Source organism: Scomber scombrus, chromosome 14 (assembly GCF_963691925.1).
Source record: "Scomber scombrus chromosome 14, fScoSco1.1, whole genome shotgun sequence".
In the NCBI taxonomy this organism is placed as follows: domain Eukaryota; kingdom Metazoa; phylum Chordata; class Actinopteri; order Scombriformes; family Scombridae; genus Scomber; species Scomber scombrus.
In genome coordinates, this window is record NC_084983.1 from 21320683 (window position 1) to 21347359 (window position 26677).

The 26677-nt window shown below is 40.0% G+C and overlaps 1 protein-coding gene across 3 annotated transcripts in view; it reads left to right on the top strand.

Moving 5' to 3' along the window:
- LOC133994187 (rap guanine nucleotide exchange factor 6-like) overlaps positions 1-25746 on the top strand; it is a 147956-nt gene extending 122210 nt beyond the window's left edge. For 2 of the 3 annotated variants that reach the window (XM_062433407.1, XM_062433405.1), the window contains 13 exons: positions 6610-6850; positions 10309-10476; positions 10765-10980; positions 12928-13139; positions 13801-13924; positions 17135-17355; positions 17974-18147; positions 18657-18803; positions 19133-19252; positions 21289-21550; positions 23070-23614; positions 24669-25031; positions 25379-25746. In XM_062433407.1, coding sequence (XP_062289391.1) covers positions 6610-6850; positions 10309-10476; positions 10765-10980; positions 12928-13139; positions 13801-13924; positions 17135-17355; positions 17974-18147; positions 18657-18803; positions 19133-19252; positions 21289-21550; positions 23070-23614; positions 24669-25031; positions 25379-25401 — 2816 coding nt within the window. In that variant the 3' untranslated portion in view covers positions 25402-25746. Of the gene's footprint in view, positions 1-6609; positions 6851-10308; positions 10477-10764; positions 10981-12927; positions 13140-13800; positions 13925-15223; positions 15248-17134; positions 17356-17973; positions 18148-18656; positions 18804-19132; positions 19253-21288; positions 21551-23069; positions 23615-24668; positions 25032-25378 lie in introns of all 3 variants that reach the window. The other variant, XM_062433406.1, reaches the window with a different exon arrangement.
- Positions 25747-26677: the final 931 nt, after the last annotated feature.

The window sequence follows — 26677 nt, forward strand, 5'->3', positions numbered from 1 at the left end:
GAAGACACATCTTGAAATCTTAAAGCATCAAAAAAATCATAAATGTAACTTATATTTGTGTACTACACAACTCTGAGTACTCTGGAGATCATACCTCTCATTGCACTCATTGTACAGATGTTTGTCACACTTAAATTGAGATCTCGGCCTCATTGAATGGTGAAAGCCACTCGTGGAGTGAAGGACTCCCAACGCTCAGTGAGCACTGAGAGACTCTGTTCAGATAATCTGTCACCCTTGAACATAATCACATAAAATAGCCATATGAGGAGTGTAGTGTGTACTTGATTGTCTTGATTGTGAGTTTACACACATACACACAACCTGGGATCTTTCTGTTTGAAGTGTCACAAAGCCATTGCAGAATTGCGTCCCTCTGCCAAGTATTAACCTCCTGGACTATGAGACTTATTTACTCTTTTCCTGTCAGACGAGGTTGCGGGCCCGTAATTATTTAAAGCAACATGGAGCCCTCCCTGTGGATTTGTGTGTGTATCTGTGTTAGTAAGAATGAAAGATTGAGTGCAGGGAACAAGAAAGGTGAAAGAGAGAGACAGTGAATATGGTCCTGATTTATTTCACCAGCCATTTGTCAATGAGCTACACACACACGCCTCTCACATGTGGCTGTGTTGTACTTTAGTGCAAACACCAACCGTGCCACATTAATCATCCACCATTAGATCAAGTTTCCTTTAGCCCATCATCCCAGTGCTCTGGCCTCCCATTAGATTTAATAGTAGAGGGGAGAACAGCCTGCTCAAACTAAAAAAAAAAAAAACCTTTTCCAAATGCTCTGCAGGGTTAGTACTATCTCCAAAGCCTTACCTGTAATTACATTAGCATAGGGATCAGAAGAACTGCCGATTCACCTATATCATTTCCACTGTCCATAATGTGCAGTATGAGCTGAGGGGCATACTATCTGCTTTTTATTCTGGCTGTTTTGGACATTGGCTATTTAGATTGTATATCAAATAATATTAAAAATAATCCGCCGGTTTGCAAGAAGAGCAGGAAATCAGGGCTTTAATGGTTTATGTTTTGCGCATTGCTCTGTATGACCTATTTAAACAATTAACTGATTGTACTGGAACAATTAATGGATCAGAGTATTATTCACTCTAACAGAAAATTAACAGTTGTTTTTTTTTTACCAATTTTGATAATCAATGAATCATTTACCAAACATTTTCTAGTTCCAGCCTCATTAATGTGATAGTTTGCTGTTGATCTTCATCTTTAAATGACTTTACATTGATTATCGTTCATTGGTTGGACAAAATCCAATCCAATCCAATTGAAGAGTTACCTTTAACTTATTATGAAATGATGACAAGCCTTTATACTTCTTTCTGGCATTTGATATACTAAATGAGTAATTGGTTAATAGAAAAGACAATAAATACCAGATATCTGCCTAATATGTGACACTCTTGAGCTAAAACGTTTGATAAATGGAGCTGCGACGTAAATGCAGCGTACAGCAAAGCACTTTCTGTGACCGCTGCTATTTGTGTGTCTCATACTTGCTAAGTTAAAACATGTTTTTGTGTCTTTCTCAGAAGTGTGCTTATTTTTTCTTTTCATGTGTGGCTCCGTCTGAAGCTGTATTCTCAAGTGTTCATTTTCTACTTGTTTCCTTCTACTGCTTTTCGTCTCTCTCTTTCTATCTGCTGTCTTTTTCTTTTTTCCTCTCCTACTGTTTATCCTCCTCTCGTCTTTCGCTTGCTGTGATTTTAAACAGATGTTGTAGTGTCGACATGATGAGTCACACTCAGCCCCTCTGGTTTCCCATGAACAGATTAAGACTACACTAGAAACTCCACTGGTCTTCCCTCATTTTTCTCTTCTGTCATGATGTTTCCAACCGCTTTGCTATGTTTAGTACTCCTCCCTCACTCTCTCTTTCTCTCATATTTACTGTTTTTTTCCCCCCTTGTTCCCTCTTTCTCTCTGCTTGCCAAGCCTTGGGACTGTACTGTAAGTATAAATACCTTCAATGCCGCTGTTTGATTCAGAAAATATTTTCCTCCTAAATGTCCCCTCCATCTTGGCTGTTTTCTATTCTTTCATTCATGAGGGTTTTTTTTTCCACACTCCATCTCATGTCCCACATGATGTGAGGCTGAACTGCACCCTTTAGTCACTGGGTTTAGACCTTGTGCTTTGTTCATGCTTCTCCCACTCGCACATCTGTCCTTGTGAAAGTGTCACTGTAGGTTACCTTAGGGTTGAAATAATCATGTTTAATTATCACTTAAACAAACTTCCATTGTGCTTTTCTATAGAAATCAGTGGTGATTCAGTCTGCACCCAGTTCATGAAAGTCTCTTATTTCATACGTCCATCAGCAGTGAAATTGGTTTGTTTAGACATACAGAAATGCAGGACAGGAACCACGAGACAGTGATAAAGTCAGATTTGCTAGTTTAACAAGATGAGAAGAATATTATATATATGATTCTTATCCTTTAAGGGTTAAGCTTAGGTGGGTGTTCAGGAATGAAATGGACACTGCGGTGTCTTGGGTTTCTTTTTTTGTGTGTGTGTTTATTTGTTAGAGCCCTGGTGTTTAACCCAGGCTACTCTACTCTACTCCACTCACTCACCAACTCAAGCCATCAGGCTCTGCCCTCCTCTGCTCTGGATGCTTTAACATGTGATTTATGCCTCCCAACTGCATGATGGAGTGAGTGGGGAAAGCTTTGGCATACAGTAGAAAGCAATGCGCTGAGGAGGATGAGGAGGAGGTGGAGAAGACTGAGGCTTATGGGAAGTGTATAGTCTTGCTGTGATTGCAAAACCCCAAGAAAACATTTTTTCCTGTTTAGTCTTTGTTCTCAGTCCCAAAATACATGATCTGCCGTTGATAGAAATGAGCGGTACTTTATTAAACATGATAATTGATTGGATGTTTGGCTGGACGGGTAGCGATCATCCTCCTGTGTGCAGGTCGGGTCGCAGCCCGTCCAAAGGATTTAGTATGATTAGGCCCCCCCCCGGATATGATAGCGAGCTTCCCACACTCTAATCACAAATCACAGCTAATGAGACACAAAGCATTTAGCTTCCACTCAACCTACCCTCACCTCATCACCCTGCTGCACACAAACAGAGAGGAGCTCTGCTGCTGCAGCAACACAGAAGACAAGGAGGGAAAAAGACACATACTTATAAATCTCTGGTGCAGCATTTGTATTTTTGAAGATACAAATCAGTGTTTCTGCACATATCCCCTTCTTCAGAATTCAATCCAATAATCATTTTACTGACATATAAAGTTTATATTTCATGTGATGTGATTCAAATCAATAAGCTCAAAGTACAGTCCATAGAGAGGTCATTAATAGCCAAGAAAGGTCTTCAACATCAAAACATAAGTCCTCATTCTAGGAATCAGCAAAAATAAAAGATGGAGTAAACATCTGAATGTTTGCATTCATATCAAGCAATAAGTCGGTGAAAGACTACACGAATGAAAGACACTGATACATTATAGATCAAGTTAAGTTAGAGACAGCTTTATTATAAATAGTCTTTAAATAAATAACAATTACAGAATAACACAGCACATAATGTGTGCAAATAGGGGGGGAAAGTGTTAAATAATGTTCTTTTTTTAAGCATTCCTGTCAGAAAACATAAAAATAAACAGAAAGCAATAAAAATGTTTACACACAGAACATCCAGAGTGATTCAACTCAAAAAAAGTCTCACTTCTGTTATAATCATACAGTTTTGATTGTGACAACAACTTTAATTATCGATTAATCAATTGGTTATGGAATGACCAGTTGTTCAGTCTATGAGATGTCAGCAAATGTTGAAAAATGTTAATTACTGTTTCCTAAAGCCTAAGATGCATCCTAAAATGTCTTGTTTAGTCCAAAGCAGTCAGTTACCTGAAGATATTCACTTTACTATCAAAGAGAATTTAAGAAACCAGAAAATATTCAAATTTAAGAAGCTGGATCAAGAAAATCTGAGCATTTCTACAATTATCAAAATAGTTGGCTAATTGTTGCAGCTTTACATATACTGTAGTAAATCAGATACTAAAGAAAAACATATAGCCTCTCTGTGTCTATATACACACGTACAATTGCAGCTCCTTAAACAAGCAGAGGTGATTGATTATTAGCGTTCACTGTAACTTTATTGTTATTGGCTTTGCCTTAAACGATTTGTTTCTGCTTATTGTACTGCTGATGCCGTAATGACGGTAATAAAGGAGTCCCAGCTCTTGTCATATAAACACAAACACACCACTCACTCACCTAAAGACCCATACAGTCACACACAGATCAGAGATCCGTATTAATAAGGCTGAAGGTAATGACTTTGTGTCTGATCATGATAAACCCTCACCTGCTTAGGATATGTGTGCATTTGCTTAAACATGCCGTTGAATAATCTCATCAAACATATTTTTTCTTTAAACATGCATTCTTCTCTCCTCCATTTTAACCATACGTGATGAAACTGGACCACACAGGACATGCAAAAACACACACACACACACACACACACACACACGCTGCAGCAGTATGACAGCTTCATCTAGTCTGTCGGACTCCCTCTCCACTTGTCACTGTGCAGCGTTCATGACTCATTGTTATAAAGCTCTTTGGCTGCCTGTGGCTAATGGGCCGTACCCTCTTCCTTACTCAAACACGGGGATCTTTAATGCAGCATTTCACTCAGGGGGAACATTTCCATTATTTAACACGCATCGCGCCATGTGAGTCGCATTCAGCTCCTTCAGCATCAGATGCCCCAGGAATCTGTAGTCCCCACTAACTTTAAAGCTTCTATTTTTGCATCTTGTTATTGATTTAGTCAATTAAACAACAATGCAGAATGTCCCCTAACATGAATAACAGATTCATTGTCAGAGATGGTTTAGTTTCATTGTTTTTCATTTATTATTCTATTTTGAATTCAGAGCTTTTACATTTTTTATTACATAATATAGATCAGTAAATGATTTAGGTTTTAATGAATAAAGAAATATGCTGACATCTGACATGTCTTTCATAATCTGAAATGATGCAGAGTTGTTGGCTTTTATTTTATTTAACTAGGTTTTCCTATTGTGCCACATGTAATTAGATACATTAATGAACATATAATAAACTCAAAAGGTTAAAAGGAAAACATTTTTAGCTGCAAACTCAAATGTAATTATTACACAGCACCAAAAAAGCAATAGTATGTCCAGATTGAGACATAACATGAGCTGTGACAGTGTTCTGCAACGTTTCCGGCTGCTGTTGCAGCTCCTTGCATGCTATTTATTTTCATCATCCTTTCTTTTCATGTGTCTTTGTTTCTTCACTGTGTTCAAGTTTTTACCATTTATTTAGATTAATAGTCTTATCTATAAAATGTCAAAACTTAACTTTAAATGTATTGTACAACCAACAGTCCAAAGATAATAAGTTATGACACGCGTGAATAACGATTATTGTTTATGAAAACGGTTTGGGATTGGATTGGGGTTGGATTCATTTTATATCGATCAACTAATCTCTACTTGTAACCACCTGTGATGTCAATGATCACATCATTTTTATATTTTTTATGGAATGTAGAAGAACAAGTTCAGTTTTTTGGTTCCTGTGTTTATGAATCTGCCTGCGCGTGTCAACCTAGTACAGGCCTCTAACGTAACGGCTTACCTTGCGAGGCAGCTTGATTCGTGAGATCACATGAGAATCCATCTTGTCAGGCTTCAAGTTATGCGCTTGTGGCTCGAACCACCAGCGTTTTGGACCAATCAGCATCCTAGAATCACTTGCAGCTGCGGGCGTGGTTTAAGTGTGACGACAGCTACAAGCAATAGCCCGTGATAGATGGTGATAGACAGATGGTTCATCCAATCACCTGCCAAGTATTTTCTGAAAGTGTCTGTCTAAGGACGACTCCTCAGATGGTTCTGTGCAACAAACCATCTGGCATGTCAGGTTGCATAACTGCCTCTAACATAAAAAGTCCAAATAATGTCATTTAACAAAATGTGATCTTGTAGAAAAATAGCAGTTGGAAGACAAATATCATGCAGCCATGAGCAGCATCATCATGCAGGTCCATTAGAAAGCTGGCTTCACATAAAGACTGATGGAATATATTCAACAGCAAAGCTGGAAAGAAGAGGAAACAGATTGTAGGGTAATTTAGAAATGTCAGATGTAAGCAACTGAAACACAGAAAACCATTCTTCAACCCTTTGCCCATTTGGTTTTACACCAAAGTAGTAAAAGAAAATAGTCAGCTCAGCAAATCTGAACACAGTAGGCATAATAAGTCTTGTCAGTGGACACCTTTCAATAATGTAATGGAAATAAGATATAAAATTATTACCTTACAGCATTGTTGCTATTACTGGTACAGCCCACATTTCATAATTAAGTTCATTGGTGCAGTATGGAGAGAAAGATAAATGCCAAAAACTGTTTTTAGATTACTGTTTTATTGTGTCATAGACTTCATTACATTTAATTTTATTGCATTATTCTAATTGTCTGCAATACTGGCCACCACATAATGTAACCATCAACTCATCTAACCTCTTACTCTTCTCTTTCCTTTCTCTTCCACTCTCAGACATCCCAGACCAGGTGATTCGGGTGTTCAAAGCCGACCAGCAGAGCTGCTACATCATCATCAGTAAGGACACAACTGCCAAAGATGTGGTCGCTCACACTGTCAATGAGTTCGGCCTCATCGCAGCACCTGAAACGTACTCCCTGTGTGAGGTATCGGTTAGCCCAGAGGGAGTCATAAAACAGCGCCGCCTGCCCGACCAGCTTTCCAAACTGGCTGATCGGATTCAGCTTAACGGCAGGTAAGAGGCCCACTGGTGTCAATTATCCAATTTTGCACAATGATATTCATGCATTTCACCTTAGATACCAGTCATCAGCTACGATGAGCCCAAATGTAGACAACATGAGAGTGTTTTTGTCTTTGCAACATCTGTATGAATATGTAAACCAACAAACAGTACCAAAATGAACCAGGAAGCAACAATGTTTCTTGGTTAGGGAAGCACATTAGTCATGCAAAAATGTATGGATATGTATTTATTTCAGCTCCACAGTGGGAATCTTGGAGAGAAAGTAGCTGGAAGTGGAACAGAGAATTTGGGAATTTATGTCATGTTGAAGGCTTGAATGACTAAACCAAAGCCATGACCCACAGTGACTGGACTCAAAGCCCAGAATTATAAGGACCGGACGAGTCTTCTAACTTATTTCTTTGTTTTTCAGGATATTTATGGCTTAGTGAACCTTTTTACATTATGCAAGGCCACACAGTGCTCTCTTTTTTGTAAAGCTACAGTCAGCTTAATTTTGTGGGTAGATTTGTAGCCCTGTACTGTATGATAATTACATCCGATACTACTTCTTTTCCAAAAAACATACTTTGCAGCTCCAGTTCATGCCATCTGACAATGTGAGTCTTTGCTCTGTGGTTTTTAGCTTCAGTAGAAAATCGATCATGTACAGCACATATATATACCAATTCAATTCTCCTAGAGCATTGGTTCTCTCCTGGGAATACAAAGTACTGTTTTAATATGTTTTTCCTTCATTTACCATTTCCAAGGTGTGAATCAGTTCCTGAGTAAATGGCTTGAATGAAAACTAGCAGGGATCCAGGTCCTGAGGAACAGAACTCAGAACTACTGCCCTACTTAGCACAATAAATCAAGTGGTTTTACCCCTTTAAAGTGCTGGGAAACATTTCAGTAGCAACTTTGTCCCATTTAAAAACAAAAAAAAGTTTACAGTTCACAATGAATTGCATGTGTTCAGTGCTGCAGTGGTTTCTTTTCTCTTCAATTTTAAAATCTTCACTTTGTATGCTAACTCAGCAAAATGAAGAAGGTGAATATGGTAAATATTATACCCGCTAAACATTAGCATGTTAGCGCGCCGATGGTAGCATTAAGCTCAATGCACCACTTTGCCACACAGAGCAGCTAACATGGCTGAAGTCTCTTAAGTCTTGTTTTTAGATGTCTGTGGCACATCACATGGTCTTCTTGGTGCCAGACCCATTCCCTTTTAAGATTAGAGGTTGTGGGACATTAAGGATAATTGGGCCGCAGCCGTACAGTCTGCTTCAAAACGACTTCTCCCTTAGTGTTTTTCACACTTTTCTCCCTCTCTCCTCATCTCCTGTGGACCCTCATCAGTCCCCTTCCAACTAGGTTAGCATGAATATTTCATCCTCTGTCAGGAGCGGAGGCCTCAGCAGACAGCATGGCACGTCTGGAATTATGCATACGCACACACACAGGCACATACAAAGATATATAGATGCAGACATTCACCTTCTTATATACGGTCACTCATCTATACATATTCATATAGATATGCATAGACTGTATTTAAACAACAATAATTATTTAATACCAAACACAAATAGTCACACAAATTCTTACTAAGAAAGTCTCAAACATGTATGGATACGCATTTAGAAACACACTCACTCACTTACAAGACACGCGTGGAAACGCCCTCCCTGTATTTTTTGATGGATGGCTGAGCTGCAGGGAAAATAATAGCCATACTGTCAGATACTGGTTAGAAAATGGTTGGTTTTACTGTAGAGGCATGAGAAAGCACCCACTATAAATATCTCATCTTTCTTTATACATATCCTTTAGTTATTATTTATGTCAAAATAAAACATTCACCTTTGTAGAATCTTTATCTTGGTGCCATTATTGACATACTGAAAGTCCGCTCTCATGTTTGGCAGTATTTTTAAATACATACATATACATGGTGCAGTGTCAGCAAGATGTATATTTTTAGAGTTTATTCAACCCAGGCTGCTGTAGTTGTATTTATCCAGAGCAGTAGGAAAATATGTCTCTGTCTCTTCTCTCCATCTATTTCACCTTCCCCATCTCCTACCCTCCCTGCAGCTGATGATTGACAGGAGGTCTAGCAGGGGGCAGGCCGAGCCAATAGCATGACTTGTACACACTGCCAAAGTACATATAGAAGAAGCAAGGGGATCCTGAGCTCAGCATACACACGCAGATACACACACCCACAAACCACCAACGGCCATTTACAATGGCTCAGTTCCAGTGACTTTGCCTCCACATTTCTATTTAACACCTGTTCGTCCATCATTAATTTATCCTCCTCTCCTTTCAACACATTTTAATTTAGGGCATCTACAGGTTCTTAAATAGTACTGAAAACATCTTAAATCTGTAAATACAGCTGTTTAACTTTCAATTTCTGCTTTTCAGCACTCAGAAATGCTCCAACTTCTGTCGTATTATGAAATATGTCTTGTAGATTCAGATTTAGCTTGATGCAGCTTGCAGATACACTGAGATCTTCTCACCTCACACGGTCTCGTATCGTCTTTTTAGTTGCTCTTCTGTCTAGGTCTTCTGGCAGAGTAACAGAGGGTAATTTAGAGTCAGATCCATGCCAGCACTTTGCCCCTGAGGGTTGCCCGCTGTAGGTCTACGAGGCGCTGAGGTGCTGCATTTGTAGATGACCACATTACAGCTCCATTAGAGTGGAAATGGAAGGTTGGGGGGGTTCAGATTTATAAACATAGAAGCACATAACGAGGTAAGAGAGATGGTCTGCTGCTGGAAGCTCTTCCGCAAAACTGTTTGAGGTTGGGCCTAAAGAGAAATAGCTTTTTTTTCCCCCACTCACACAGACACCTTTCGTCTTTCTAACCTGTCTGCTGCTCACTCTGTCTCTGTACTTCTCTACTCCAAGGGAAAAGATGGCCCTAATCTATCAAAACCACCAGTGCCTTTCCCTGTCCTCAAACTAATCTCAAGTTGGAGACAGAAAATGTGCCCATGTAGGATGAAATGTGAATGACAGGAACATTCAAGAGATTTATCTGAATTTATCTGGATGTGCACAAAGTTACAGCAGAGTATGTCCTGTCCACCCACTTGTTTGCCTCTGCAGACTATATTAAAACATTTTGGGATACTGCACATCTTGTACCTACTGTAGATTTCCAGCTCTAAAAACACACAGGAGGTATTTTACATCTTGCATGTCGTGCACTCATTATAATTATTGCCAATTAATCCTCCTTTACAGTCTTTAGATTAAGAGGATTAGACATAATAAGTCCTCTTTTAATTGTATTTTTTTGTTTTCTGCAGGTTTTATGTTAACTTTAGTTGAAGCTAAACTATTTTCCTTTGTATATCTTTACTGACCTCATACAAAAAAACCCATTAACAAATTTTGGCTTATATAAACGCTCATCTTATCCTCTCCCTCTCCTGTCCTCTAGGTACTACCTGAAGAACAACATGGAGACGGAGACTTTGTGTTCAGACGACGATGCCCAGGACCTCCTTAGAGAGAGTCAGATCACTCTGCTGCAGCTCAGCACCATGGAAGTTGCCGCCCAGCTCTCCATGAGAGACTTTGAGCTCTTCAGGAACATCGAGTCCACAGAGTATGAAGCTATTTAATATTTCAATCTTAATAACGTTTTAAAGTTCGTAACAGTAAAGACTAATGATAAAGAAACAAGTTGAGTGAAGGAAATAAAAGACATAAAATTACAGCTGCTATGTTGAGCATCACAGGATATTTTAATTGATCTCTTAGTATACTGATATATTATCTGTGTGGTTCGAAAATGATCATTTCCTCAGAGTCATATTTTTTTCCTGAACTGTTGTTGTAAGCTGTTTAATTAATTATAAATGAATTATTTGAACTTCTTTGTCTTGGTTCTCAGGTACGTGGACGACTTGTTTAAACTCGAGTCCTCAGTGGGAAGTGGCAATCTGAAACAGTTTGAAGAGGTGATTAACCAGGAGACCTTCTGGGTCGCCACAGAGATCCTGAAGGAGCCCAACGCCCTGAAGAGGATGAAGACCATTAAACACTTCATTAAGATCGCCCTGCACTGCCGAGAGTGCAAGAACTTCAACTCTATGTTCGCTATCATCAGGTGGGTAACAGTTATTCAGAATTTTCCTCATTTTCTCCTCAAATGAAGTTTAGTTATAGTTAAATGGCTACTACGCACGTCCCTGTGCATTTACGTCATCTCCCCTGACAGCTTTTGTGCCAAATGAGCCTTAGCCACTGGTCTCCATCACTACATCCACAGGAGAACCAGCCTCCCCCTCCTCCCCTCCCCCTTCCTGTGAGCTCAGTGAATCATCCCAAACCACACAGACTCTGCTTCTGCAAGCTTACAGCGTTTAAAACAAGAGTCCCATGGCAACGGTTACATGTTACATTGTTTGTGGCCATTGTTAATTCCCTTTGCGCTCTGTGGTTTGGCTCTGGACAGAGACGAGGATGTATGTAACTGTGGCTCTGTTAATAAAGAAGCAAAACCCACATGAGAAGTTCATGCTGACAGTCTGTTTTAGGAATGAACATTGAAGTGATATTGTGTTTGAACCCAACGTACCTGTGTATCCTTGTGTATATGTGTGTCTACACACGTTTCTATAGCACCTTGAAAAACAAGGTTACATGGTGCAGACATAAAAATAATAAAAGGAGATTCAACTAAATAAACAAAATATTAAAACTGGAGCATTACAATTAAAGCAACATCAATACGTTGCTTTTTTTCTTATTTTAAGTTTCAGTAATTTCATAGGCATGAGAGCAGAGACTGGATTAAGTTAAATGTAATGTTTTTTAACATACATTAGTATCATTGTTTTGTCACCAGATGTTGTCAATGAAACCTGGTGATGACACCCCTCAACAACTCTTACTTCTTACTCCATGTTTGCTCATTTAACTGCTGCAACAGTTTCAAGAATAAGTATTTAAAAACCTCTTTAACCTTAACCTGGTTACTTTATTTTTTTAAACACATTAGTGGTGTGTTGCTTTGTGGTCTTTACAGTCTTCTATGTAAATTATCCAGAAAATATTATCGACAGTAGTAGATGTAATATATTGATTAATTATGTGATTATACTTTGGATTATTTTGCTTTACAGAAAACAATTGTATCTTTACTTTTTCTTAATGCACTATGGATCTATGTTTGAATTTTGCTTATAAATAGCTGTTCTCTTGTAACTTTGGGTCGTGTGGGACAGAGACTGCTTCCACTCTAGATCTGGACTCTGGAGCTCAGCAGTATGGTGATCCTCTGTTCACTGCTGTAAAAGCCACTTCAGAGCAGAAGTGTCTGACCTCTACGTCTCTTTACACTCCTCCTCACAGTATGATGTCTGCGCACATATGGCTCTCTGATGTATAACCTACCAGGGGCATTGCTGCTGTGTGTGTGTGTGTGTATGTGTGTAAAAAAGATAACATGCAGGGTTTGCCAACATTTTACAGAACCTCCTCCCTGGCTCGCCATGAAGTAAAAATTCTTAATAATCCTCTATGTGGGAGAAACTGATTATTTGGTAATGTATGGGATGAAGTGTTTAATAATATGAGAAAAAAGGAAAGTAGTAAAAGTGATGAGTTGGGAAATAAAGAATTAGTTAAGCTTTATTTATTCAGGAAAAGAGAAACAGAAGAGAGAGCCAAGGGGAAGGAGAGGAATATAAGTAAATGGTTTTTAACACACTTTACCTTGTGTTCCTTTTTTATCCTCTGTGACAAACCACGCCCATTGTATGTATACTGCCAGCTGAAAGCAAATTCTGTGCTAAAATAAAATCTTTTGACTCAGATCACCATTATAGGGACAAACATATGAGTCTGCTCAGCAATGACATTATCTCAACCAGTCTTCTGCCCTGGAAAATAGGGACCTTGCTACCTAAAGTAAAGTAGTATATCAAAATAGGGTTTATTTCCTCTTCCTTCCTCTGCTTACTCATATCTACCTCTATCCTTCCTCTCTCTTCTTCCCACCATAACCCATTTATCTTTGCCCTCCTGCTCCCCCGCACCCTCCCTCACACAGCGGTCTGAACTTGGCACCGGTGGCTCGGCTGCGGAGCTCATGGGAGAAATTGCCCAGCAAGTACGAGAAGCTGTTCGGGGACCTGCAGGACGTCTTCGACCCGTCCAGGAACATGGCCAAATACCGCAACGTCCTGAGCAGTCAGAGCATGCAGCCGCCCATCATCCCACTGTTCCCAGTGATCAAGAAGGACCTCACCTTCTTACATGAAGGTAGATGGGTCTGTTTTTAAGCACATTGGCTATTCACACATGGCTTCATTTGCATATCTTTACAAACCTGAAAAAGCTAAACCCTTTTCTAAAGGTTGAGGTTGTGTTCAGGTTACTTCCTCTTTGTGGTGCGGAAGATCAATTTCAGGGTCACTCAGGAGGTTACATCTGCTAAACACTTCTCCATCTTCCCTTTTTAACATATCACAGTGAGTCAGGTCAAACCTCATCAAGCTCACTTCTCCTTAAAGGTGTTGTTTTTGTAAGGAATGAATAAGAAAGTTTCCATAATTGCTCAAGCTGATAAAAGAAACTTAATGTCACTATGAAAGAAAGCCAACACTTTCTCTCTAAGAGGAAGGAGACCAGAACAAGAGGGCGTTGACTTTGAAGATTCATTTTAGAAATATTGTTTGCAAATTGCATCTTGAAAATGTCCCAAAACATGAATCCTTTATCTCCATTACAGTGTTAACACCTGGCATTACACTTACTATGTGTGCATGTATTTGTGTATGTGTGTGTGTGTGTGTGTGTGTGTGTGTGTGTGTGTGTGTGTGTGTGTGTGTGTGTGTGTGTGTGTGTGTGTGTGTGTGTGTGTGTGTGTGTGTGTGTGTGTGTGTGTGTGTGTGTGTGTGTGTGTGTGTGTTCTCCCACCCAGGCAATGACTCCAATGTGGACGGTCTTGTGAACTTTGAGAAGCTGAGGATGATCGCCAAGGAGATCAGACACGTGGTGCGGATGACCTCGGCCAACATGGACCCTGCCCTCATGTTCAGACAGAGGTTGGTTGTTCTGATACCTTTTCTAGTGAAGACTGAACATTTTTGCTTTTACTTGATACTATTTGAGCCAGTTTCACAGACAAGGGTCACTTAAAGCTGTTTGAAATCATCAGCGATTTATAAAAAAAAAAGAAAAAAAAAAGCCCCTTTTTCCATTTTTGTGGTGATATCATTTAAATTATTTTAGTGGCGTGTTTCCTACTGAAATGAGACAATCTTGTTTTGTTTTTTTTAAATTCTCTCTTAATTCTCAGTGTTTCCCTTATACAAAGGCTTTTCTGCACCACAAAAACATCACACTCAAAAAAATTATTTTAAGAAAGCCTATGTCAGTCTGTTATCATGAAAATTTTAATTTTGGAGCTTAAATGTAACACGCAGGTGAAATGTTTGACTCAGACATCAAAAAAATGAAACAATGAATGTTGAATCGTGTGACGTGACCGTTTCCAGTTAATTTACTGTGAACAAAAAAGTGGAATTGTACTGGTTTATTGTGGTTATGGTTGAAGTGACACCAAATCAGCACATGTTTATCTTTGAAACTGGCTCTTCCTGTTTTCCATTAGCCAGACTGTAGCAAAACTTGACACTTCTCAGAATGAGGCTTGAATTGAGAAAGCCCAGAATAGCAAGGTAAATTTCCAGGCTTTAGAGAAGAAAAAAAAGTCACATTTACTGTGGAAGACTACAAATGTGGGCAAAAAGGGGAACCACTGCACCATACCTCCACCTACCAACCAACCTGGATCCTTCACCAACTGGATCAGGCACACACTGAAGGTCTGGTTTGATCAATTCCCACTCACTTCCTGTCCGGTTCATGGCTCGCTGTGTTTCGATTGCACAGGGCATGAATTGATAGGAACTGGAGGTAGAATTGATGCCAACTGCAGTGTGTATTTTTGTATCACTAAGTTTGTGTGTGTTTATCACAGTCTGTCACTGCTGCAGTGCATGACTGCCCCCTGCATACACTCCCTTAATACTACAAGTTTAAGACATCAGTTAGACATGTTTAACAAGAAGACGTTTTATTTTATTTCACATACAGAATGATAAAACAAACATTTATCAAAAAAGGTGATTCAAGGAGCTTTTTTCTTGATGCACAAGGCCACAACACACAGTCTTCAGGTTGATATGGGGAGATGTCCTATGTCTAGTGTCCTCCCATCTCCAATCATTTTCTGTTTTGTTTGTGGTGGCATGACGTCTACATAGTCTTGTCTCCGCCCCCCCCTGACCCCTGAACTTGTCTTTAAGTCACGCTTCAATCTTCACACCTCTTGCTTGCAGGAAGAAGAGGTGGAAAAGTTTAGGGTAAGTTTGTCCTGGTGCCGGTTTCTTCCCGTTTCGGTCTGGACCAGCAGCAATTAAATCCACCCTGCATCCCTACTTTGTTGCCCACCACCATAAACCAAACCGCATGTTCCCCCACTTACTTTATCTCAGTGTACATGTCTGCCTGTGCTTGTGTGTGATTAACCCTTCCATTTGCAGTGCCCATTCACCTGAACCATACTCAAGTCCATCATTGACCCATTAATTGTTTGCCATGTTCATAAGATTCGATGGTTGAGTCATATAGTAGCTTGAAATAATACTTAATGTTTGTTTTTACCTCACTATACCCATTTAATAGATAAGAAATTTTAAATCGGGATGCACCAGTCCATCTTTTTCTGTTGTGATACTTATTCCGAGACATAGTGTTAGGATAATCGCAATTAGCTAATGCCAATTTGATACTACGGCCCTCTTTTTGCCTAATTTGGATCTATCAAACACAGCATCACTGTGCGGAGGTCATTAGCATCATTTTAAAATATGTTAACAAAAGTTTGTAACTTCATGTATCTACTTAAAGGAATAATTTGACATTTGATTTTTGGGTTTTTTTGCCTAAAGGTTGATTTAAAAAAAAGATTAATACCACTTTATATCTATCTATTAAATTTGAATATCTTTAGCAGTTTCTTTTTTTACAGATCAAACAAATAAGACTTACATGTTCATTTTAGAGGGTTGATACTGTTTTTGTTTTTTACCTTTGATGATAGCCAAGCTAGCTGTGACCCCATGTTTACAGTCTTTCTTCTAAGCCAAGCTAATTGACTCTGGGATGAGACTTGACATTCAGTTTAGAGCATGGACTCCAGTCACTAAAGGTTCCTCATTAATAAGATGTTACGCTCCAAAAATGAGCAGAAAATGTATTTTTAGAAAAAACTATATCATGGAAATTGTTGGAAAGGCTAGTTAACCGCAAATGTTACTGTGGCCTTTATATTAAAATGTGAAGCACATTCAGTTATGAGTAATACCCATAGCTTAATTTAACAAAACTTAACATTTACTTACCAGAGAAAAATGATCTGAGCAGAACAGAAATCTGTGTCTGAACGGTGCATCCCAACTTGTAACACATTCAAGTAGACAGTTGTGAAAAGAGAATATGGATTAAAATACAATACAGACAAAATTATCAACACATTCTCAAGCCCCAGCAAGGACGCTCTATAAAAAAAAAGTCCAATTGTGACTGCGTACACCACTGAAAATTACAAATTAATATTCAGATAAATTTAAAACAAACCACGAGAGATATTCACAGATACTATCTGACTCAGGTTTGGTGTTTGCTCATATCTGCATCCTGGCATAATATTACCCATATCGAATCTTGTGCATCTTTTGTTTCCTAACCCTTTTTGCCTCCATCTGACAGAATGTTCTGCTGTTCTTTACTGTGATAGCATGGCACACCAGCGACAGCTGCCTCCCTTCCAGTTGCATGGTCCTGTTTTAAAATGATATGCCCCAACACAAAGACAGATGTACAGATTCTATAGTAGAAGAGGTATTTGGTAAGAATGTAGTCGTGCTTATTTGTTGGTAACTGAACTGACTGTTGTGTATCGTTCTTTTCTTCCCTCTCGATCTGTCTTTTTGTTTTGTCTTCTTCATTTGTCTCCTTCTAATTGACTGCTGCTACATCTTTGTCAATTTGTCATCTTTTGCTCATCCATCAACACTTTATCCTTTCCTCTCACCTCTCTAAAATTCCTCTCACATCTCATTATCTTTCTTTACTCTGTTTACTTTCTCCCACTCCTTCCGTCTTAATTTTTCTCTCATTTCCTCTTTGTCTGTCCTCATTATCCTCCTACCTGTCCTTTCTTCTCTCCTCTTCCTTCCCCTCATCAGGTCTCTGAGTCAGGGCAGCACCAACTCCAACATGTTGGATGTGCAGGGCGGCGCCCATAAGAAGCGAGTACGTCGCAGCTCGCTTCTCAATGCCAAGAAGCTGTATGAAGACGCTCAGATGGCCAGAAAGGTGAAGCAGTACCTGTCGAACCTGACGGTGGAGATAGACGAAGAGAAACACCAGATCATGTCCCTTCAGTGCGAGCCGGCTTACAGCACCTGTGAGTCATACAGTTCTTCAGCTTTTACAGTCATTTTTACATTTTCATGATTAATTGTAGATGATTCAGAAATATAACTTTCTGTTTAAAACATATTTTGGTTTAACGCAAGGAATTTTAATGCTGTAAAAAATCAAGGTAAATTTAAGAAATACCAACGTGTGTTTTTACAGTAAATCATCAAAGCTATTGTTCTCAGGATGGATACTGGCCTCACAGTACACAGTACACAGGTTACATTTGTATTACTAGGTTGCAGTGCCACCTAGTGTTTTTACAAAATATAACAAGAGGAAATTAAATCAATAGAGATAGTGATTTTATTTTAAAATTGTGCATAACCTAAATGCACAATGTGCAAAAGTGTGTGAAATATTTGTTAATCAGTTCTGGTGTACATATGAGGCATTTTATGTTGATGTAAACTTCACTGTTCTTTGATATATTATTGTATTGTTTGGTAGCAAAAAATCCATACTATATTATTCCCCTGGGAGAGATATATAGCCTCGTTGACTTGTTATTTTTTCCCCCACATACCTTTCACTGATTAGTTGAACTGACCAAGACTTAATGTTAGTGAGGAAGTAACATTTTTCTTCTTCCTGTGGTTTGTAGTGTCAAAGAACTTGAGTGAGAGACGATCCACCAAGTCAGACATGTCTCCGGTGTCTCTGCGGTCGGCTCTGCCCTCCGGAAAAACTCAAAACAGGGTGTCTCAAGTCCTTCAGGTACAGGTCCCACTGAACCCTCTACGAAAGAAGAGCACTGCCAAGGACATTGGTACACCAAGTGAGTACACCTGTGCTATACTGTACATTATCAATATACTCAATTATGCTTCTTCATGTTTCTTGTATTCATAATTTCAGCTGTACAGTACATTTTGAGAAACAATTAATTGGTGAATAACTAATTATCTACACTAGTTTCTAATTGGCAAATCTATATTTTGATACATCGAAAGTATATTGATATGTTGTTAAATTTTTTATTTTTTCAATATATTTCTCATTTAGGCCAAGTCTCTGTCAAAACATACATTGAAAATGCATTTGAAAAATATAGATGACCATGATATGTTGCCACATGAAGTTGTAATTGATTTTAACATCATGTAATTTAACTTAAATTTAGAAACAAACCTAAATGTCTAAAGCTGCAGTATGTATAATTATGTTTTGTACACTGGTAAAAACCTGAATGAAAGAAAATGTACACTTCCCAGTTCGGTATTACAGGTATTTTATAGACCCCCAGCTTAATTTACCTTTCTGTAATCTTTTTTTTTTTTCCTCCAGACTCTAATTCTCCCCAGGTGGTGAAGAAACCTCCAGTTAGCTCAGCAGACGAATGGAGCAACAAGAGACCATCTGATGACACCGTTTCCACCATCTCCTCCCTTCACTCCAGCCCCACGGTGTCACCGCAGGGCTCTCCACGTAAAGGTCTGCAACAGAAACTTTTCACAGTGTATGGTATTATCCAGGGACGGTTACCCTGGGAGAAAACTGGTCCAGAGTAGATTTAGTGAAACAGACACCTCCAGGCAGAGCTCTACAACACTAATGATAATCTTACTGAGGCAAAAAAAAAACATGTCTGGGTTGAAAATTCACACATTTGAAGTCTGGAACTTGCTCAAAACTTTTTAGGAATGCACAAAATATCTTCAGTGTGTTTTAGATGTTTTAATGTATGTGGATGCCCCTGTGACTTACATCTTCAACCTTCCTCTTGTGTCAAACTAATTAAAATACCGTTTCCCTCCTTTCAGTGGGAGGTGTTGCCAAGTCCCAGAACTCCAGCCAGATGAACTTGTCGGGATCTTCATCGTCACTGACCAGCGACGCCAGTACGAAGGCCGGCACCGCCAGCCTGCGCAGCTACGGCATAGGTGGGGCTCTCCTCCACAAGAGGATCCTACTGATGACCAGCCAGCACAGCCGAGAGAGTAGCAGGGAGAGAGAGAATCCAAGAGAGGAGGAGGAGGAAAGAAGTGAAGAGGAAAAGGAAGAGTCAGAGGCAGTTCAGATAGGGTTTCATTCTTCAGAACAAAGAAAAGGGAGATCCAAGCAGCTGAACAAGCCAGGTTCACAGACAAATGCAGGGTTAATGCTGTTAAGGGTAAAAGCAGGAAGCCCAATGCAGAAATGTTCAGGGGTGAATCCTGAGGTCCACACCAGCCCTCCTCCCAGTCTACCACGGTTGGGAGCCTTGGCTCTATCACCTCTCTCCCAGCCCCAGTTAAGGAGACCCAAACCCCCAGAGTCCCCCATCAGGACGAGGTTGATGTCACCATTCAGGATACTGAGGGAAAGGAGTCAGTCCAGGGAGAGGCTGGTGGCAGCCAGGGAGGAAAGAGGAGAGGTTTTACCCTCCTCAAATCAGGATGAGACACAAAGACAGTCAGAGCAGACAGCCAAAAGGTCGGTCAGTCCAAACCCTTTCAACTGGCTCTGTAGGGACAAACGTACCAGGAGAAAGACTGTCTGATACAGAGAACTGATTGATCCAATTATTTGTTAAGTAACTGAACTCAGTGAACTTAAGGAAGTTAGTGCTATTATTTAGTGTGACTGACTTATTTTTGTGTTGTTGTATGTTGTTGATGATTCATTTAGTTCAATGAGAATCCATCACAAGAAAGAGCTTGTCAAAGTTATGTTACCACATTTCATTTTGGAAGCATTAAGGTGTTACCTGAGAGACAAGAGCCTCAGATCTCCCATGAGTCATAGAAAGGTGACGTGAGAAAAGTTTTCACAGCTAACGTCGGTGGCAGATGATGCGATACTGATGAGAAAAAGTAGATCTTGTCGTAGGCAGTGACATAAAATGGGAAAACATTTTTCATTTTTCAAACATTTCAAGTTCTCCCAACATTTCTTTGTTTGTGGGGGAAAATGTAGTGATTTTTTTTGCTGTGTCAATGAACTGACAGATTTTGCAAAAATATGTCACTGTGAAAGCAGAAAGCATTTTCACCTTATTAATCCCAAAATGATGGATGTTTTGTCACTTTAAACATTTACAGTTAGAATTGTCTGCATTTTCACGAAAAAAGATGAATGGATCATACCTTGGTCGTGTAGGTTTTAGGTGTGTGACTTTCTTTTGCAGTATGCAGCACTTTATTGTCAGGTTTGTTTGGTTTCCCTCAGTCACAGTTAATTTGGTTCTGCAGATTTTTGTAATATTAACTTTAAACTGTGTCCTCAACGATGTCCTCCACAGTTAATTAATAACCATTTCTGAACAATTCAGAGTCTCTGTGGATTTTTAGCCTCACATTTCAGAAGTGATAATAAGTTCTTGCGTGTTCCTGCAATGATTAATGAAGAAAATTGAATCTCCTGCACTGCCGTTAATAAGTTGTTGTAGGATACAGTATATACAGAATGTATCCTCACAGTTTCTGAAATCACTTGATTTTGATGGAAAAAGTACATGACATAGAAGCAGTGATGAAGTTCTAACTGGAATAAAAGTATTTGTAATTAAAAGAGTGCAGAAACTTGAATGTCATCTTCTGGGTTCAGGGTAGCTCAGACAGTCTCATATAATGTAGTGATGTGATTTAAAGAGATGCAGTGATTGTCTAACACACCCTAAAAACTGATAGAAATGGAAATGCTACTAAAAGTTAATGTATATGAAAATATCCACCACACAGTGTACAATATGTCACATTTTTGGCAAATTTTTGCTTCTGGAAGTAGTTTTTTTAAGCTTAAGCATTCAACCTTCTCCCTTCAGTTTGTTCTTTCAGTACTATTAGGATATATATTCAAACGCTGCTGGTCATTTATCTTTCTTTTCATTTTCTACTCATAGAAAAGTAGAAAAACGCTCTTTTTTTCCTGAATATTATTTTACTCCAATTTCAAATCCAAATGTCTTCAATTTTCCGCTTCCGTCTCCTCTGTCCAGGTTACACCGTCCTACCAGCTGGTAAAGCGGACAACCTTTCGGACTCGAGTCACAGCGAGATCTCCTCCCGCTCCAGTATCTGTTCAGTGGACTCTGTGCCTGCTCCCGGCCTCGACGACCGGTGTAATAGCAGCAACAGGACCTGTGCTACTGCTACTGTTTCTTCTACTACTACTGCGACTACAGCAGCTCTGCCAGTTGTTGAGAGCACGGCAGCGATGCACTCACACTTGAATGTTGATTACAACCAGCCCGGAACAAGGTAATTAACTTTCCTAGATCTTAGTTCATTATTTGGCTAAAAATGTAGTCACAAATCTCGAATTTCATGGACACACACAAACAGAAACATGCACATAATCGCTGGAAACCTTCCCAGTGGCCAACATGAGCAAAATGGAACCACACTTATACGGTCCACTACTTTAAACCGCTCTTACATTTCTTCTCCCCGCTGGATTCCAATTATGTCCTTTCCTCATTAAAGCTCGGAGGACAGGAAGTCATAAACACGCCAGGTTTTTATTAGCATCCCACATTTACTGCCCTTCTCTCTCCCTTTTTTCTCCATTTACAGCATATCGGTTTTCGCGCAGGCAGCTTTTTAATCCGGCCGAGTAAACAACACGCCTCTTTTATTGTCTGCTGTTTGTTTATTGTTCCTCCATGATCAGGACATTCTGTCTCATAAAGAGGAGACTATAAAATATTGTCAGACGGAATAATCTGTCTGCTTTTCTGATATTATATTACCCTGGCAGCCTTCGCCGTATAACACTGGCCTGTTTTATGAAATATGGCGTGGTTTCATTGAGTGGCTTGTTTGTCCAGTAAAACTGCGTCAGTGAATCAAACTGCTGGTTTATGAAAAGCAGCTGTGGAGGAAAACTTTTTAAAAAGTTGTCTTGTCTTTTTAAACGTAGACACCGTTATGTATCATGTAGGAAGTACTTACGAATTTTTGCTTTGTAGTTTTTGAGAAGAGAAGATGCACAGACGAGGCAGCAAACTTTAATGGTTGAATATTCACTGTTTTTCACAGGGGAGACAAACAAAAAAATACAACAGCAAGAACTCATTTTGGTTGAAAGTTGTAGATTCATAAAGACAGCACAACTCATCCGTGTAACATTGAACTTTTTTGTTGAAGTTTTGTTAGTTTCTGACTCTCTGAGCCACATATCCTCCAACCAACAGCTTTATAGTTATTGAACACACTTCTTTGTCCTCTTCTCAATCTCTCTTCTGTCAGTGTATAACTAACTGTTTCTTTTTTTAATAGTTTTGGTTTAATACATGTACAGTGCCCCAACTTCTGTTTACCTCTCACATTAACTTTACTTATCATTTCAACATTTTACATGTAAATGTTACATTTACATGTAACATTAGAAACATGGTTAATTCATAGATTCATAGACTTTAACAATATCCAGGTTTCACATCATCTATATGAAGTTTTGTTCTTGACTCTTCCACATCTGGCCACCTTCTGTGGTTTTAGCACTGAGGGAATTAGCTCATGAGTTGAGGATGAACTCAGATTAGTTTGTGGCTGTCTGGCTTCTTCATCTGATCACCAGTAAAGAGAAGATGAAAAAGACAGTGAAGTTACCAATGTCAAATCTTCCCTTTAATATCAGTGTGTATATGAAATCTTTTTGTTTTACTGACAGCGATACACCTGACAGGCAGTGATCACTGATCAGATAAGTGATTAAGGTGTTTAAATGCCAGTATCCACCTGGAAGTCTCACTCTGTCTCTTTTTATGTGTACTAGTTCTTCATTGTTGGCTCGAGGCTACGTGTCCCGAGCCTCCACCTTCACCTCCTCCATCTCCACGGAGGAGCTGACCCAGGACCACACCTCTCTGGACTCAGTGGCCGACAGCGGCCGCGGCAGCTGGACGTCCTGCTCCTCCAACTCCCACGACTCCTTCCAGAGCTTGCCCCCTTCCTCCTGCCGGCCCTGGGATCACGGCATCCACGGACACCCGCTTGCCCTCCCGCACACGCACCTGGGCGCCTTCAAGCACACGCAGCTGGCCGGGCCAATAGCGGAGGTGGAGGCAGCGGGTCACGCGTGGGCGAACGAGGACCAGGCAAAGAAACACTCTAGAGACTCCAGCTCAGATCTGTCCAATCAGTCGCGGCAGAGCTGGGCGTCGTCCAGCTCGCTGTCGGACACCTACGAGGGGAATTACGGCACGATAAAGCGGCGAAACACCTCGGAGCACCCTTCCTCAACAAGCAACGAGGAAGGAGGGCCAAGCACAGACCCTGCCTACAAAACGGTGACATCAAGCACAGAGAAGGGCCTGATAGGTGAGGGGTCTGTGGGCGGCTTTGATTCGCTGTAAACACATTTTGACAGGTCAACACTGTTGCTGCGTGTGTGAAAGTCTGTGGCGCTTATCGAGATAGTTACAGTAGAAAATAGCCATTTTAAGGCTTTGTTTGTAAAGTTATACACAAGTTTCTCAAGTCATGCAGACACTTGCTTACACTTGAGCTCTCGTGATTCTGAATATAAAGGTAGCTGTCCATACTTTATCTCTTTAGTAGTAAATTAAGATAAAGTGAATAACTGGAGAGCTCTAGTAAACAGCTTGCTATTGCTACACTTCAGCATTTCTTAAATCTAAGGCTAAAATCCCTAAACATGTGTCAATTTTGTCGCAGTTATGCAGCTTCCTCATCAGCCAAAGTGTAAATTTGTATTTTGGATTCTCTGCTCTCATTTCATAAATATGCAGTTTGCTAGTTTTAAAAGGATGAACAGTTGCTTTCCCTTTCCCATATTATTTCGGCTCAGGAGCGTAGAATTAATCTATCAGCAGATCAACAGACAATTAACTGACAGCAATTTTGTTAATTGATTAATCGTTTAAGTCAAACAGTCTCTACCTCTAGATTCACAAATGTGAGATCTTCTTCAACATCTTTAAGTTTTGCACCTTTGGGTAGGAAAAAAGACATCACTTCAGGCTCTGGGAAATTAAGATGGGAACTTTTAATATTTTTTCACTTGAAAGAATAAACGATTAATCGATTAATCTGGAAGCAAATTTGCAGATAATCCAATAATGAAAATAATCATCAGTTGCAGTTGTAGTTGTGTCTGTATCTGCAGCAGCCATCCATCTCATTGCTTGTATTTTTTGTTTTGTTCACATTTTGCTGCATGTATAGATGTATCATGTCGGTGAAACATCACATTGATTTAATTTTTCCATCATTTTCTTTTTTTTCCCCTCCTCATACAACTCCCTGCACACTTCCTTCACTTGCACCTTCCTCACCCCCACCTTTTGTCATCCCTCACTCCCCATCTCCTTCGCTCCTCCCCGCCTTTCTTTTGATCCACACCTTCGTCCAGTGTACTGTGTCACATCCCCTTCCAAGGATGAGCGTTACCGAGCTCCCCCTCCCACCCCTCCAGGCTACCAGGGTCTGGCTCTGGGGGATCTCGGCATTACCGACGGAGTAGTAGGTGTGCCAGGAGGCCTCCCCCGGCCTCCCCACCTCAGACCTCCAGACTACAGCGTGGCCCTGCAGAGGAGCAAACTGCTGCAAAGCCCGGGAGCAGCCGGAGGTCTTGCTGATGCTCGGAGGCTCGCCGGCAACCATCACCACCACCACCACCAAGAGGCCCGGACAGGCGGCTCCACGCAGGGCCAGGGTCACTCCAGACCGCCCAGCATGTGCCTCCCACCACAGGAGCTGGCTGACAGTGAGGATGGTACGTGACCATAATGATGCTGAAATGATAAAGCACCATTCTCAGTGTCATTAGCATTAGTCAATCAGCATCCACTCTCCAATAACTTTTGGTTTGGTTTTTTTGGAAATTTTTAAAGGGAATCTGGAAATTGGAGAAAAAAATGTAAACCAAAAACCATTCTTTAAACACTCCATACTCATCAGTAGTTATATCACTGAGCATTTTTCTGCTTCAAACCTTTTGTTAGCGCTCTTAAATTGTCTTTATTTTGATTGTTAGATTGGTCTCATATCGTATAACTCACAGACAGTTAGAGCGCTTTTATACCTGCACCCAAACACTGTCGTCTCTCTGCTTTTTTCCAGATGAACAAGTGTCGGCAGTGTAGAGGCGGTGATGTCACTCTCGCTCATATGCACACACATATTTTCACACATGGACCAAGTCGTGTTGATCAGGCTTTGGACTAAAGCTAGCAGCCTGCCATCATCACGCATCAGAGCACATTCTCCAGGCCCCGCCCACAGCCCTGTGTGACATCACCGCAGACCATAATGCATCTCTGGACCAGTCCGGTGTGTTATGTGACATCTCCGCACCTCCCAGGACTCGTACAATCATTTCTTTGTAAACTCATTTCATTAAAAAAAACAGAAGAAAAGACCGGTTTTAGAAACTTTTTAAAGACTTATCAGAAAAGGTGGTGTGATGGACTCACATCACCAAAGACTGACGTATAAAAAATATATGAAAAAAGGACAAAAGAAACAAGGAAAGAGTGACGATAATGATGCCGCATGAGAATAAGTCAGCTTCCTTGGAAACAGACCACCATGTACCTCCATTTTGTGCTCCGAGCTCTCTTGTCTTGTCTAACAGTGTGTCACAAAGTTTTTACAGTTTTAAAATATTGTACAGTGATTTTTTTTTTTGGTTTTTTGCAAAGAGATTTTTTTTTGTCTTTTCAGTTGCATCTCTTGCAAAGTTTTTATGTGAGAATAGTCAGGAGGAAAAGACAAAGGGATGATAGAGAGTTGTAGTCAGATGTGTAAGTATTACGAGGAACATTAGCTTGTTGTCTTTTTTTTGTTGTTTTTTTTTGTTATTGTTTGCTGTCAGCTCAAAAGAAGATGAATGTAGATGAGTAAGAGACAACGAAAAAAACTGATTTCTTTTTAGCTGTCTTTATGGGCCTCTATTAAACATTGGGGACTGGTGATGTAAATTTACATCAGTGGAATCAGTTCCCTCACAAACCAACCAAACACACAAAAACAACAGCTACAAAACTCAACTTGAGTATCCGAATACTCACACTTTCAAGTGCATTTGATGTCAGAAACGCCCTCAGGAGGCAAAAAGAAACACTCGAGATATTTTTCACTTCCTCTCCGGGAAGTGAAAAAGAAATGAGAATGAAACTCCTGAAGTAACAGTGAGGATGTCTGTTTGTGTTTAGCACTTATTGTAGTTCGTTGAGCTTTAAAAAAAAAAAAAAAAAAAAAAAAAAAAAAAAAAGACAAACAGCATCTCTCAGGCAGTTCTGAGTCTTTGTGTGGCGCTCTCTCCGCCCGCCACCCAGCCGCCTCTCTTTTTGCTCGTTCAGTCTGTCGCGAGGTACTTTAGCGGCATGCTGCCTCCTGGATGTTCTATAAAAACTGTAT